General features: G+C 47.8%; 1 protein-coding gene across 1 annotated transcript in view; it reads right to left on the minus strand.

Annotated features, from left to right (window-relative positions):
• Positions 1-265: 265 nt before the first annotated feature.
• Positions 266-13,467, minus strand: part of SCFD2 (sec1 family domain containing 2) — a 395,759-nt gene continuing 382,557 nt past the window's right edge. The window contains exons 8-9 of the mRNA XM_027544495.1: positions 12,599-12,718; positions 266-1,799 (exon numbers count right to left, since the gene is read on the minus strand). Coding sequence (XP_027400296.1) covers positions 1,707-1,799; positions 12,599-12,718 — 213 coding nt within the window. The 3' untranslated portion in view covers positions 266-1,706. The remainder of the gene's footprint in view (positions 1,800-12,598; positions 12,719-13,467) is intronic.

Raw genomic sequence — 13,467 nt, forward strand, 5'->3', positions numbered from 1 at the left:
GAACCGCTTGTTAGCAGTTTGAGGTTTGTATTTTCTGAAAGTTTCCTTTGCATATAGACATATGGTTTAAAACTTAACCTTGAGCAGATCCTCTCACAGGGCCCAAGCTTCAGGAAAAGCACCAGATGGGCATTCTGTGAGAGACATGGGGTCCAGGATGAGCCTCCTTCCCCACTGGCCTGGAACGCTGGGGACTGTCTGGCACGTGCCACTGGGGAGTTGGGAATGAATGAGTGATCAAATGAATACAGATTGGAGACCCACAACAGGTTACTTATTTACTTTATTAATGAATGAATTAATTTATTGGCCATGCTTAGTTCCCTGGTCAGGGAACTCAAGGAACTGCAGAAAAATGTTAAGTTCTAACCACTGGACCGCCAGGGAATTCAAGAGGTTATTTATTCATTTTAAAAAAGAGTGATCTTTGCTTTAATGATCATTTCTTTGGGGCTATCTGCCATTTTCTCCCTTACTCAAATTCAAACTTCTGAGTAGAATGAATGAAGCATCTGGGGCCTCCACTATTTCAGCACCATGAAAGAACCAGTGTTAGGTGGAAAACATACTTGGACAAAATAAAGAATCTTGGGGTCAAGAAAGCCTGCCTTGATGACATCTCAAAATGATTTCCAACTTCACAGTTTTCTCATAAAATGGTAGTGTTTTGCAGAGAACTAAAAGTAGAGACACATTTTGGTTTACATTTTATTTCTTCTACCTGTTTAATTCACACTAGTCATTGTTTTCAGCTTTCCCTCTTTATTGTAAACATCTTTTAGAGACACTAGAAATTTCCATCAACTATACACCTACAAATGTATGGGTTCCAAGAAGTTCCTGTCTGCTGGAGTTCTTATATAATTCCACTCTGTGGGTCTAGGTTTTTCTGTTATGGCTAGAAGGAAGGCTAAGATTTACAGAAAAGAAAGTAGAAATGTGTAATCAGTAGAAATGTGAAATCATAAGTCATAGGGGTAGGGTTCCAACCTAGACCTCCTGGACCAGATATCTTTACTGGGGCCTTCCTTTGGAAGGACAGGAAACCTTTCTTGGGCTGTCACAGTGCTCCAATCAACCTCTCTCCCACTCCTGTTCCAGGCAGGCTGGCAGCCCTGCCCAGTAAGCAGACAGGAACAATGCAGCTCTTTGTAAAGGCAGGAGATTTACAACAGAGGCAGACGATCGGCACTGCCCTAGCCGACCCCCTCCTTTCCTCCCCTGTTCAGAAATGTCTCAGCTCAAAAGAGAAACAAAGCCTCAGATCCCATTCGCAGTGTTCCCTCCTCAGCTACATTATCTTGAAAACCAAACTTTCCTGACACTCATGATTCTAAAGCATGTCTAACTTCTCCTGGAGCATCTGCAGATCAAACGGTTTGTAATCTACCAACACTCACTGACAGGCACTTGTTTAGAATGAATGAACTTGCAGGTGGAATCAGAAAGATCACAGAGAGAGGGGTAAGGATAAATGGGCATTATCATGAATTAGGCCAGCTGAAAGGCAGTTTGATGCCTTTAGAAAAATGATTTAAAAAAAAATCTCAGCAATACTTCACTGTGTGGTTATGAAGATCCTTTGGGCAACATTCAGTCATAACCATGATTAGTAACAGGGACATTGGTTTGGGAGGCATTGGATTTTAACAGATAACAGTATTGGGATTTCCAGCTCAGGTAGGGCTCATCTTCTTAGGAGATGCTTAGAAGCCAAGGTCTGGATGCAGCCGGTCAGTCGCAAACAACAGCTCAGGGATGTTAAGTGGCTTCAGGAGTCGTGTGGACAGCACAATTACCTAACAATGGGAGGGGCAAACACATTGCAGACAATTAGGAGAGCCAACCCAGCTTATTCGATAACAAGAAATAAAATGCAACACCCTTCTTTGAGGGGAAGGCATAGAGTGGATACTGTGGAGGAAAAGGCAGAAGGCAGCTGCTGGAATCAGTGGGTTCTCGAGTCCCAGGTGGAAGGAGGGGAACGCAGGCTGGGAAGGGTGGCTTGAGGACAGCGGGGCTGCGTCTGCTGAGCCTTTAACCAGTGGGCACTGGGCAGGGCCAAGCCTAGCCACCACCTCGCTGCTTAGTTGTACTAAATCAGACCTTTGCTTTGTAATCTGGTAATCTGAACTCCACAAAGAGGTCCCTCTCTCCTCCAGGGAGGCTTTGTTCCTTCCGGGAAAGAGAGAAGGCATACTCAAGAGCAGCATGTTGCTGTGGGTGATGATGATGATGATGACTGTATCTATCTCCTAGTACCCAGTTTCCATGACAGAAAGTCATCATCTCACAGCTCGGGAGGTCAGAAGTCCCAGATGCAGGTGTTGGCAGGTTGGTTCCATCTACGGGTTGCGAGGGCGAACCTTCCCCCTCAAGTTCCCTCATGTCTTCACCCTGTCTTCCCTCTGCGTGTCTGTCTCTGGGTCTCTCTTTCCCCCTTGATAAGGACACAGTTGTATAGGATTAGAGCTTACCCTAATGACCTCATCTTTTTTTAATTAATTATTTTAATTGGAGGCTAATTACTTTACAGTATTGTGGTGGTTTTTGCCACATGAATCAGCCATGGGTGTACATGTGTCCCCCCTGTCCCGAAACCCCCTCTCACCTCTCCCCCATCCCATCTCTCTGGGTCCCAGTGACCGGCTTTGAGTGCCCCATTTCATGCATCGAACTTGGACTGGTTAATGATTACTTTTTATTTTGAAAGAGAATTATCCTTGAAAATATATGGTTAATATCAGTCAAGTCATATTTTTGGCAGAAGTATACTGCAGTCTGTGCTCACGTTTTTCCTTGAAAGCCATGTGATGAGAGAGTTTGAGGGCAGAGAGTGAACACTAGCACCCTCTTATCACATGGTATAGATACCACTGGAATACGCGGCTCTGGAGAGGGCCTGTGCTCACGCCTCAGGGTCTTCGAGACCAAGTCCAACAGATAGTAGAGAATGGTGGTACCCAGACCAGCAGGCTCATCAGATGCTAGCAGAGCCCGGCACCATGGCTGATTGGCTATGTACACTGGGGAAGGTTATTCCGCTTGTGGCCTCACTTTATCCGTCCCAGGAGAAAAATAAAAGCTTGTAGAATTATGGCAAGGATTACCCAAGGTGAAGACTGTAATGCATACAAGGTGCTCAGCAATTCTGAGCTGCTGTTTTATTGTGATTGGGTCATGTTGGTTTAGTCACTAAGTCGTGTCCAACTCTTGAGACGCCATGGACTGTAGCCCATCAGGCTCCTCTGTCCATGTGATTCTTCAGGCAAGAATACTGGAGTGGGTAGCCATTGCCTTCTCCAGGGAATCGTCTTGACCAAAGGATTGAACCTGGGTCTCCTGCATTGCAGGCAGACTGTTTACCTATTGAGCCACCAGGGAAGCCCAGGCCTCCTTTTGAATATTATGAAAGCTAAGAACTTTCTAGAAAAATACATGTATGTTCATCTATACAAGATTTTGAATATAGTTTCAGGTGAGGTTTGTGGCTAACTAGGATTCGTAGACCACAGGTTGTGCTGTGCTTAGTCGCTCAGCCATGTCTGAATCTTTGTGACCCCTTGAACTAGAGCCCGCCAGGCTCCTCTGTCCATGGGGATTCTTCAGGCAAGGATACTGGAATGCGGAGCCATGCCATCCTCCAGGGGATCTTCCCAACCCAGGGACTGAACCCAGGTCTCCCACATTGCAGGAGGATTCTTTACCATCTGAGCCACCAGGGAACCCCAGATAACAAGTTAAAAGACCCTTATTCAGATATTTTTAAAAGACCACACATAAAGACAAGAATCCTTTGCATGAGAGTAGACTCTCGTGAAGTACAGGAGGACAGGTAGCTAGGCCACAGGCCCCTCCCTTGCCCTGTGCTTGCCAGACCCCACCACCTGGGTCAGATGGGGCTAACCACCATGGTTAGACCATGCTAACCCCTGGGGTCTTAGTTCCAAAGCCAAGACGGCAGATTCCTCTCTGGCTCAGGTGAGGGCAAGTATAACGGCTAGGGTGAGTCTCTGAGGATGCGTACGTCTCGTGAACACGGTAGAGGAGCTGGGAGGGAAAGGCTGTAGACTCGGTTGATGTGCAGACTTCCAGGGCAGTGACAACTAAGCCCAAAGAATCCATCACTCTCAGGGTGTGGGCTGGGCTTTCAATCGTGGCTGATGGACGTTGGCCCAGTCACCTGCACTGAGCTGGCACTAAGGAGCGGGACCCTGTCACAACTAGACGAGTGGGTATTTGGCATAAGGGCTGAACCAGAGGATGTCTTGGGTGTGTGTTCTGGAGGGTAGGAAAGAAACAATGGAAAACAAAGGCAGTCTGTGAAGTAAATGAGAGGTGTCAGTGTCATTAGGAGGGAAGGACGTTGAGACCAAGGACTCCCGCCAGATGGTACAGAGGCCTTAGGAGTGTCCAATGTGAGTGGGGCCTCAGTTGGCCACCTGTCAGACGACAGACCCTGGAGAATTTGCTGGATCACTCTGAGCCTCAAGTTCTTCGTCTGTGAAGTGGAAATAATGACACCCACCTCACATGATTATCATAAGGATCAAATGCGAACATAGATATAAAATACTCAGCACAATGACAGGCTCTGGAGGGGCTTAAAATGGTGCCTGCTGGTTTCATCTTCATTAGCACCACCACCTCCACTAGTCCCATCCTCTGCTGCGCTCCCTCTACTCAGCGCAGAGCAGTCACTGGGCTGATACAGGGGAGGAGGATGTGCCAGAGATGTCTTCCTCACGTGTAAGCCTGATAGCATTTACTCACAGGCTGCAAATCCTGACTGCCTTCCTCCACCCTTTCTAAGCTTGACCCACTGCTGCAGAATAAACAAAGAATGAGAGAACTGAGGACAGTCTACTGGACCTCTGGGACAACATTAAAGGCATCAGCATTCACATTATAGGGGTCCCAGAAGGAGAGAGAGAGAGAGAAAGGGCCTGAGAAAATATCTTAAAAGATCATAGCCAAAAGCTGCCCTAATATGGGAAAGGAAATAGTAACTGAAGTCCAAGAACCACAGAGAGTCCCATACAGGATGAACTGAAGGAAGAACATACCAAGACACATATTAATCAAACTGGCAAAACTTAAAGACAAAGAGAAAAATATTAAAAGCAACAAGGGAACAGCAACAAATAACATACAAGAGAATCCCTGTAAGGTTATCAGCTCATTTTTCAGCAGAAACTCTGCAGGCTGGAGGGAGTGGCACAGTATATTTAAAGTGATGAAAGGGAAAAACCTACAATCAAGAATACTTTACCCAAAGGCTTGTTCAGACCCGATAGGGAAATCAAAAGCTTTCTAGATAAGCACAAGCTAAGAGCATTCAGCACCACCAAACTAGCTGTACAACAAATATTAAAGGAACTTTTCTAGATGGAAAAGAAGAGGCCACAACTAGAAGTAAGAAAATTATGAGTGGGGAAGCTCACTGGTAAAGGCAAATGTACAGTAAAGGTAGGAAATCACCCCACACAAATACGAATTCAAAACCAGCAACTGTGAGAAGAGGAGAGTACAAATGCAGGCTATTGGACATGCATTTGAAATTAAGAGACCAGTCTTGTATGTAGATAAATTGCTATATCAAAAACTTATGGTAACCACAAACCAAAAATCTATAAGCCTGATCCTCTTAGAGAGCATCGCAAGACTTTGGAGTCTGATGGCTGCTCAGCACTCCACACCCCAGCCCCTGGCCACAGCATCCCCCTCATTACCAGTTCCACATTCTAGACACTCTAAACTATTTGCAGTTTCACAAATGGAACTTTGGGGGTGTTTCTTCACCTAGAATGAGAGTTACCAACTCTTTGCCTGAAGATCTTTTAGTCATCCTTCAACAATCTGCTCAGGCATCACCACCTCCAGGAAGCCTTCCCAGACCACCTCTCCCTGAAGACTGAGGATGTTCCCATGGCTGTTGCTATTACACTGTATTCCTTGTTTCCTTGAGTTTCTTTGTTGTTTGCTAGCACAGTGCCTGATACCTCGCAGATCCCTGATACAATAAGTTAGCCAATGATTGATTAATTGAATAAACAAAAACAAGACTAGGAAGGAGGAAGTGGGTTTAGCCATGTTCAGCAGTGACTTTTTCACACCAAGAGGCTCTGGTAGCTCAAATATAATGGCTCTGTGTAAATTTGTTTCAAATTGGTTTAACTGAAAACCCATTTGTCTAAAATTCCTATTTTGAAGAGCAAGCAGGATCACATGGCTAACATTTCCTTTACAGTATAATAGCTGATGGTCCTTAAGTATTTTCACATCTCAGGCATCTTTTGTTCATTTTCAGTTTTCTAGCCTATTCAAGTGAAGGTATTTTTGCATTATTTGACTAAAACAGTCCTTAAAATTATAAAAATCTTAGCTAAATGGGGGGGGGGGGCGGGGAGCGGAAGGACACTCTAAAATGAAAAAGAAAATGCTTAAAGCAATCCTATATCAGCCTGCTGGATATGAAATTTAAATTTTATAAACATAATCATCAAACGTGCGATATGAGGCAAATCAAGCACTAGAGACTTCCTTTCAGAGGACTGGCTTTTTCTCAAGCAGCCGAGGGCAAGGATGAAAATCTCCATCTGTGAGGCAGGGCCAGAGGGCCCAAGGGCACCTGGGAACCAAGCCCCTAAAAAGCAGCAGCCTTTGGGGCTGCATGCAGGTTCTCCTCCAGCCGAAAGAACCGCTTGTCTCTGTGCTCAGTCTGCCCTAGTTCCTGCAGGGGTGGCCCAGTGCACCTGCTTTCTCTCCACTTTTCGCTTTTTTGGGCCATTGCTATAATTTGGAGGTGCCAGCATCTTCCTGTTCTATTTCTGCTGAAAGAGAGGAAGCAGGGCAGCCCAGGATTTAGACTCATATCCCTTGATTTCCAACACTGTGAATTGAAAGGAGCAGGGGACAAAAATGTTTTTTTTCTCTATTTTTCTTTTAAACTTGGGAGATGCTTTCCAGTACAAGCAACTCACATGCACAGGCACCAACATGCATATTCATCCAGCTGATGAACTGGCTCTTGAGCACATATCATATTCAAGGCACTATTTGCCCTCATTTGTATAGGTGCCACATGTGTTAAACATAAAAGGTGTGTCTTGTTAAACCACTGGGATAGTGGATTGAAACAGACATGATCAAGCTTTCTGGAAAACTCATTGCCTTTGTGTTGCTGGTGGGGTGAGTGTGTTGTGTTTAGGCTCTTCTAAAGAATGCCCTGAGATTTCAGATGTCTCCATTTTTGTCCCTTCCGATGGTTGTTTAAAAGGAAGTTACTTGAGGGAAAACAACAAGAAACTTCTATTGCAAATGACTTCAGCATTGCTAAGAGGATTGCATCAAATATCAAAGATACATGAAGTACATAGGAATAAAGGGCAATATTAATAAGAATAATATGAACATGTGTGATGCTGTCTAATATTTCAAATTATAAGGTAAAGAAGAAAAATTGTAAATCTCACTGACATTTTCCTTAGAGTAGGAAACTTCAAAACAAATTAAATGCAGACCAGAAGGAAAAAAAAAGAAGTTGCCTGACTTCTCTCCTTGAGGGCTTGCATTAAATTTTAGAATAACCTGGAGCCAGGGTTTAGAGTTAGGATTTAGTTATCCTCGAATGTCTACAGTGGCACAAAATTGTAAGCGTACGAGCATATTTCTGGGTCTACTTTTTTTTTTTCTATTACAGTCTCACTGAACATTTGGTTCCAGAAATGCAGACGCACATGAAAGCGTGGTTGGGCAACGTGTACCGTGAAGAGCCGTGGCGGAAGGTCAGGCCCACTTTGTCTCTCTCTGTTTCCTGAGCTGGCCTTTCCCTATACTTTCTGGGAGGGTCCCTCCCTGTTATTTTCCTCCCACAATCCCAGACTTCGGCTGGCATCTTGGCCACCTCCCAGCTCCAGGGTTCAGCCTGCAGAGCTGTCTGCAGTGAGAAGAGGCCAGTGCTGGGCACACGCGTTCCAGAGCCAGGGCAAGCCTGCAAAGTCAGCTGCTTGTGGCTGCGGCTGTTTGGGGTGGGGCTGAGAGGCTGCCTGTTTGATCCCTTTTTTTGTAGTCAGGGAAGAGGGCTTTCTCTAGCTGCCCACTTTCTCTCATCAGCACGTTTAGCAACAACCAGGGGAGGAGAGCAGAGAAAACACACCCACTGTAGTGCAGGACAGCCATCCTCTGGGACTAGCAGGTGCTAACGTGGTTTCTGAATGCCACTGTTTCCTGAGATCCTTATCACCCTCTGTAGAAGGGAATTTATTTCTGGATGTGCCTTGAGTGAGTGACAGTTGCTCAGTCATGCCTGACTCTTTGCAACCCCATGGACTATAGCCTGCCAGGCTCCTCTGTCCATGGAATTCTCCAGGCAAGATTACTGGAGTGGGTTGCCATTTCCTTCTCCAGGGGATCTTCCAACCCAGGGATCTTACATTGCAGGAGAGTCTTTACCATTTGAGCCACCAGGGAAGCCTACTATTAAGAGACATTTCTAGCTCAGTCGATAAAGAACCTGCCTGCAGTGCAGGAGACATGGGTTTGATCCCTGGGCTGGGAAGATCCCCTGGAGAAGGAAATGGCAACCCACTCCAGTATCCTTGCCTGGAAAATCTCATGGACAGAGGAGCCTGGTGGGCTGCAGTCAATGGAGTCACAAAGAGTCGGGCACGACTGAGCAACTAACACACAACACACTCTAAGTATAAAGACAGGTCAACTTAAAAAGTATCAGCAGGTACATGCTTGACTTTATCTTATAATCTATAGACAACACATTAGAATATGTAATGAACCCATACACCTTTTCCAAAGGAATACCCAAGACAGAAGTAGCAATAAAGTTATAAATGACAGTCATCAATCAGATGAAATAATTTAGACGAAGCTTTTTTCTCTCCAAGAAGTGCGGGCCTTACGTGGCTTCTATTGGCAGTTTCCTTTGATGAGTGGATCCCTGAATGCCTTGCACATCTCAGCTCATCAACCCTCTCCTTCAGGAGAAGCCGATGCCATCTGAAGGACCCTCCCGCCTCCACCCCTTTCCTGCAGGTATTCCCATCAGAGCACCTGCCTCTGTTCTAGAACACTCACGTCTGGCTGGAGCTTCTGTGTTTGATGTCAGTCACTCACTATTAGAGTGTAAGTTCCAGGAAAGAAGGTACACGTCTGGCTTGGTCACTGCTCTATCCTCAGCACAAAGAACAGTGCTTGGCACAGAGGAGATGCTCAATAAATGTTTACTGAATAATCAACTACTCCAATTAAGAGGCTGTTAAGTTCCTATTCCTGGGTCCAAAAAGCATCTATGTGGTATGGAATAGATATGAATTACAGCAACTGATGCAAAAGACAGGGTGGTCTTAGTTGTTCATAATCTCAGAATCAATAACAGGCTGGTGTAGTCTCCAGAAAAACTGCTTTTATCTTACAGTACTTCAATAATGCAAGTAGAATTTCTAGTGTTCTGTGGTGATGGTTTAGCCACTAAGTCACGTCCAATTCTAGCAACCCCATGAACTGTAGTCCCCCAGGCCCCTCTGTCCATGGGATTTGCCAAGCAAGACTACTGGATACCATTTCATTCTCCAGGGGCTTCTTCACCGACTGAGCCACCTGGGAAGTCCTCTAGTGTTCAATGTTCAATGAGTAATCATGACACCCAGTGCCAGATCCTTTCTGAGGTGCTGGAATTAAAATAAGTGCAAAGTCCTGAGGCTAGGGAAGAGAGGCCAGCAGAAGCGGGTAGGAAAAGAAGGCCCAGAGGCAGGTAGGGGCCGTGGTGGGAGGAGGAGGTGGCCTCAGCGCCTCTGCACTGCTCAGCCCCTGGCAAGGGAGGAGCTCAGGTGTAAGTGAGCCTGAAAAGAGAGACCAGGGTCCCAGGAGAGCCGTCTGGGAACTGGGATACCCAGGTTCACAGCACGGGCTGCAGTGAGGTGGCTGGAGGGACAGAAGACACTCAGTTTGGAGAAGAGCAGCCTGGAAGAGGACCTGTGGAGGAGGGGTGAGCCTGATCTGTTTGGAGATTCTGTGGGGCCCAGGAGCTACAGGCAGAAACTGCTGAGTGAGACCTCAGAGGGAGTGGAGGTAGACTCGGCAGAGCAAACAGTCCTAAGGGCCAAGGCCTCCAGGACTCGGGTAGGCTATGGGCAAGGGGGTAAATCCTCATCCCTAGGGACCTTTACATGTAGGCTGGATTAGAATATGTATTAGAGAGCAGTATTAGATACGTATGTTTAAATCATCGGTCAGGTTAGAGTCACTCTCTTGGTTGCCAGACCTGCCCCCCTTCAGTTGTTCCCATGTGCGCCCCAGCAGAGACCTAAGAGGGCGACAGATTAGCAGGCCTTTCCGTGTACAGCCAGAGCATCCAGCCCTCATCCCTCTGAATGCACCTCTGAAGCCGGAGCTGGTTACATCTCAGATCTGGGCTGACTTAGCTGCCGGTCTGTGGAGGTCTAATACTGGGAGACCCGCCTCCGCAGGTGTCGCTCCAGCAAACAGGCAGGTAATCCACCTCCTTTCAGGACTTGGAATGAAGGCCATGCTGGTAAATAACTCCTCTCTGGAATCTTCTTAGGCCCTGTTAACTCTTCAGGGGGAGCTTTCTGCACAAAGGACAAGCAGCAGGCACGCCTGCCCCTTAAGCCCCCAATTCTTTGAGCCGCTCTCTCTGCAGATGACTGAGCACAAGGTCGGTCAGTTGCAGCCCAGCCACTGAGCCACTGCAGATTCCGGGTCTCTGTTGTCAAACTCAGGTCACATGGCTTTGAAAAAGTGTGCATTTCATCCTTTTAGAGGGGAGATTAACACGTCTGTCAGCCAGTTAACAATGCAGCAGCTAAGAATTCGGTTCACCATGTTAGGGGCAGTGAGAAGCATGCTTGCTGATAAAAAAAGAATGTCTTGCTCAAAAAGGCAACTGCTCACTAAACAGACCCTGAACACTGCTGATGGAGTAGGTGTGAGGTGAGGCTGAATTTACCACTTTATCAGAAATCCCACCAGCTACGACCAAGACAGGTGTTAGTAACAGCAGAAGTGGCCATAGCCAATGACGGGTCACTCCTTTGCTCAAAAACATGCCATGGCTCCCTGCACACCTGGGTCCCTTTCCTAAGTTGGGTGTTTGGAGACCCACAGAGATCTGGCCTTTTCTATACCACCAGGTGGGCTGGCCATCTCAACAACATCACACCACCAGACCTCAAGGTGACAGAGCTCCTGTCCTGTGCACAGGCCTGGGAAGGCCCAGTCTTTGTCCTCAAGGAAAGCACGTTTGCTTCAGGAGGCTAGGTCAGCAATGGGGATCCATCAGTGAGCTGTCTGGGATGCCAGCGGGGATAGGAGCTCCTTGGCTGGCTGAGTGGGTGGAAGTAGGAGACATCTGTACCTCTCCCCCAGGGCGGGGGGCGGGCAGCCAGGCATGGTTGGAATACCACCAGGATTCTGTGCGGTTATGGTGGACAGTTCTCTTCTGAGCCGGCATCCTACCCGAAGCACTGCACTGGCATCTCTGTTCTGCTGTCTCCAAGTCACAGAAGGCTGCTGGCAGCATACAGACCCAGCACAAAGCTGAAGACAGGCCCCAGGAGACAAGCCTCAACCTCAGGGTGAAGTCCCAGGCACTCCATCCCCTAGCAGGACAGTTTGGAGGACAGTCCTTGGCCCCGGGAGGACAGAGCCTGGGGTACCCACAGCAGCAAGCAGCCCAGCCACGCACTCTATACTGGCTTTTCTCCCTCCACTGTCTCTCTCCCAGTTCTCTCCCTTCTGCTTCTTGGGATCCCCTCCCATGTAAAGTCTGCTTGCAGCCTCCTGTTTCAGGCTGCTTTGGGAACCTACTAAGGCAAGGATTTTTTAGTCTTACTGAGTTACAGGCTCTGCTGCCCCAGCCAGCTGAGAGCTTCCAGAGACAGGGAAGTCCTTGCCTGTTCCTCAAGTCCCTCTCCCTGAGCTCCTGCTGCAGGGTAGGGTGGCAACTGCTCAGAAGTGGTTTTTGATAATAACCTTGGCCACCTGTATCGAGGGCTGTGTGCTGGGCACTGCACTAAGAAGCACATTCTCTCCCATCTCTCAGTTAAGATTCACAGTCACCCCACCCTGTCGCTTCAATGAGAAAACTGAAGGCTTTTCTCACTTGGATCACCTGGCTAGTAAAAGGCAGATGGAGGAGGGCTGTGCCTTAACCACCATGGGCATTTTGTGGGGAGGGAGACGGAGCCTGGCAGGAGGCAGGAGAAGAAAGACACTGCACTTGTCACTGTCCAGACGAGGTGCCTTTCTGTCCTCTCCACAGGGTGGAGAGGGTCCCTGGGAGCCACCCTCAATTATCTAGAGCCTGGTAAGAGGTGAAACCGCTAGAGTAATTAAGCACTGCTTGGACATCAGAGAAGACATGCCTTTTAGGAATCGGGGGAACAGCACTGCAGCCCAGGGTAGGAGAGGTCTCAGGCCTGGGACAGGTAGAAGGAGCAGGGGAGAGGAGGCTGCAGGATGGTGACGCAGACGGCTGGGAAGCCTAACGGAGGCCCACCCTTCCCCCTGTCCAGGCTTCCCATTCAGATCATGTCACCAAGCGTCACCGAGGACTCAGTACCTGTGTTCCCGGCTTCAGGGACAGCACTAGGTCTTTGATCATTTTGGCTTCAGAGACTGTGACTCCGCCCACCACGAAGAGGATGAGGAGAGGGTGGTCGCTGGGATGAGGCCGGCTTACCTGCAACACAAAATGCGCCTAGCGTTAGAGGCGTCTTCAGGTGCGGTGAACAGCCACTCGAGAGATTATAATTCGTTAGGGGTACAGTGTGTTAGGGGGTGCGAGCCCATTGACCAGGAGCATGCCCAGCACGTCGCCTTCCTACAGCCCTTTACATAAATATTTTATTGAAAGAGAAGTTAAAGGAGCAGGAGCTATTAAATAACAGAGAAGACTGAGGGCAACTTTCCCTTCCTTTTCAGTCTACAGGTCTCAACACAAATGTGCTCCTGCCTTACAGAGCCTGTGCAGTTCCTTCCAAGCGATAGCCACAGCCTGGAGTCATCGTCTCTGCTTACACATGTTTCTTTGATGGCTGTCTCCGTTAATGGAACACAAACTGAGGAGGCAGCGATCTTGTCTGCCTGGTTCACTGTTGAAGTCCCAGAGTACTTGGTGCCGTTTCAGAGTAGGTGCTCAATAAATGCCTGTGGCATTGAAAGATGGTCACATCCCTAGGGAGGAGGAGGTGAAGGGTGGACAAAGATGCAAGAGCCCCGTGCCCACCTTTGGGGGCAGACTTCATGCCCTTACCTTCTGCAAACCAACCTCAGCTGAGGATTGCACCTGCCTGCGATGCTGCACTGAATGTCGTGGAGAATCCCTGCCGGGGCCTCAAGGTCTCACCAGCGAGGCACAGTATAAACAACTAAGATGAGAGCATCCCTCAGTACCATCTCAGGAAATGCACAATGCCAACATGTAGACCT

Source organism: Bos indicus x Bos taurus, chromosome 6 (genome assembly GCF_003369695.1).
Source record: "Bos indicus x Bos taurus breed Angus x Brahman F1 hybrid chromosome 6, Bos_hybrid_MaternalHap_v2.0, whole genome shotgun sequence".
Taxonomy (NCBI): Eukaryota; Metazoa; Chordata; class Mammalia; order Artiodactyla; family Bovidae; genus Bos; species Bos indicus x Bos taurus.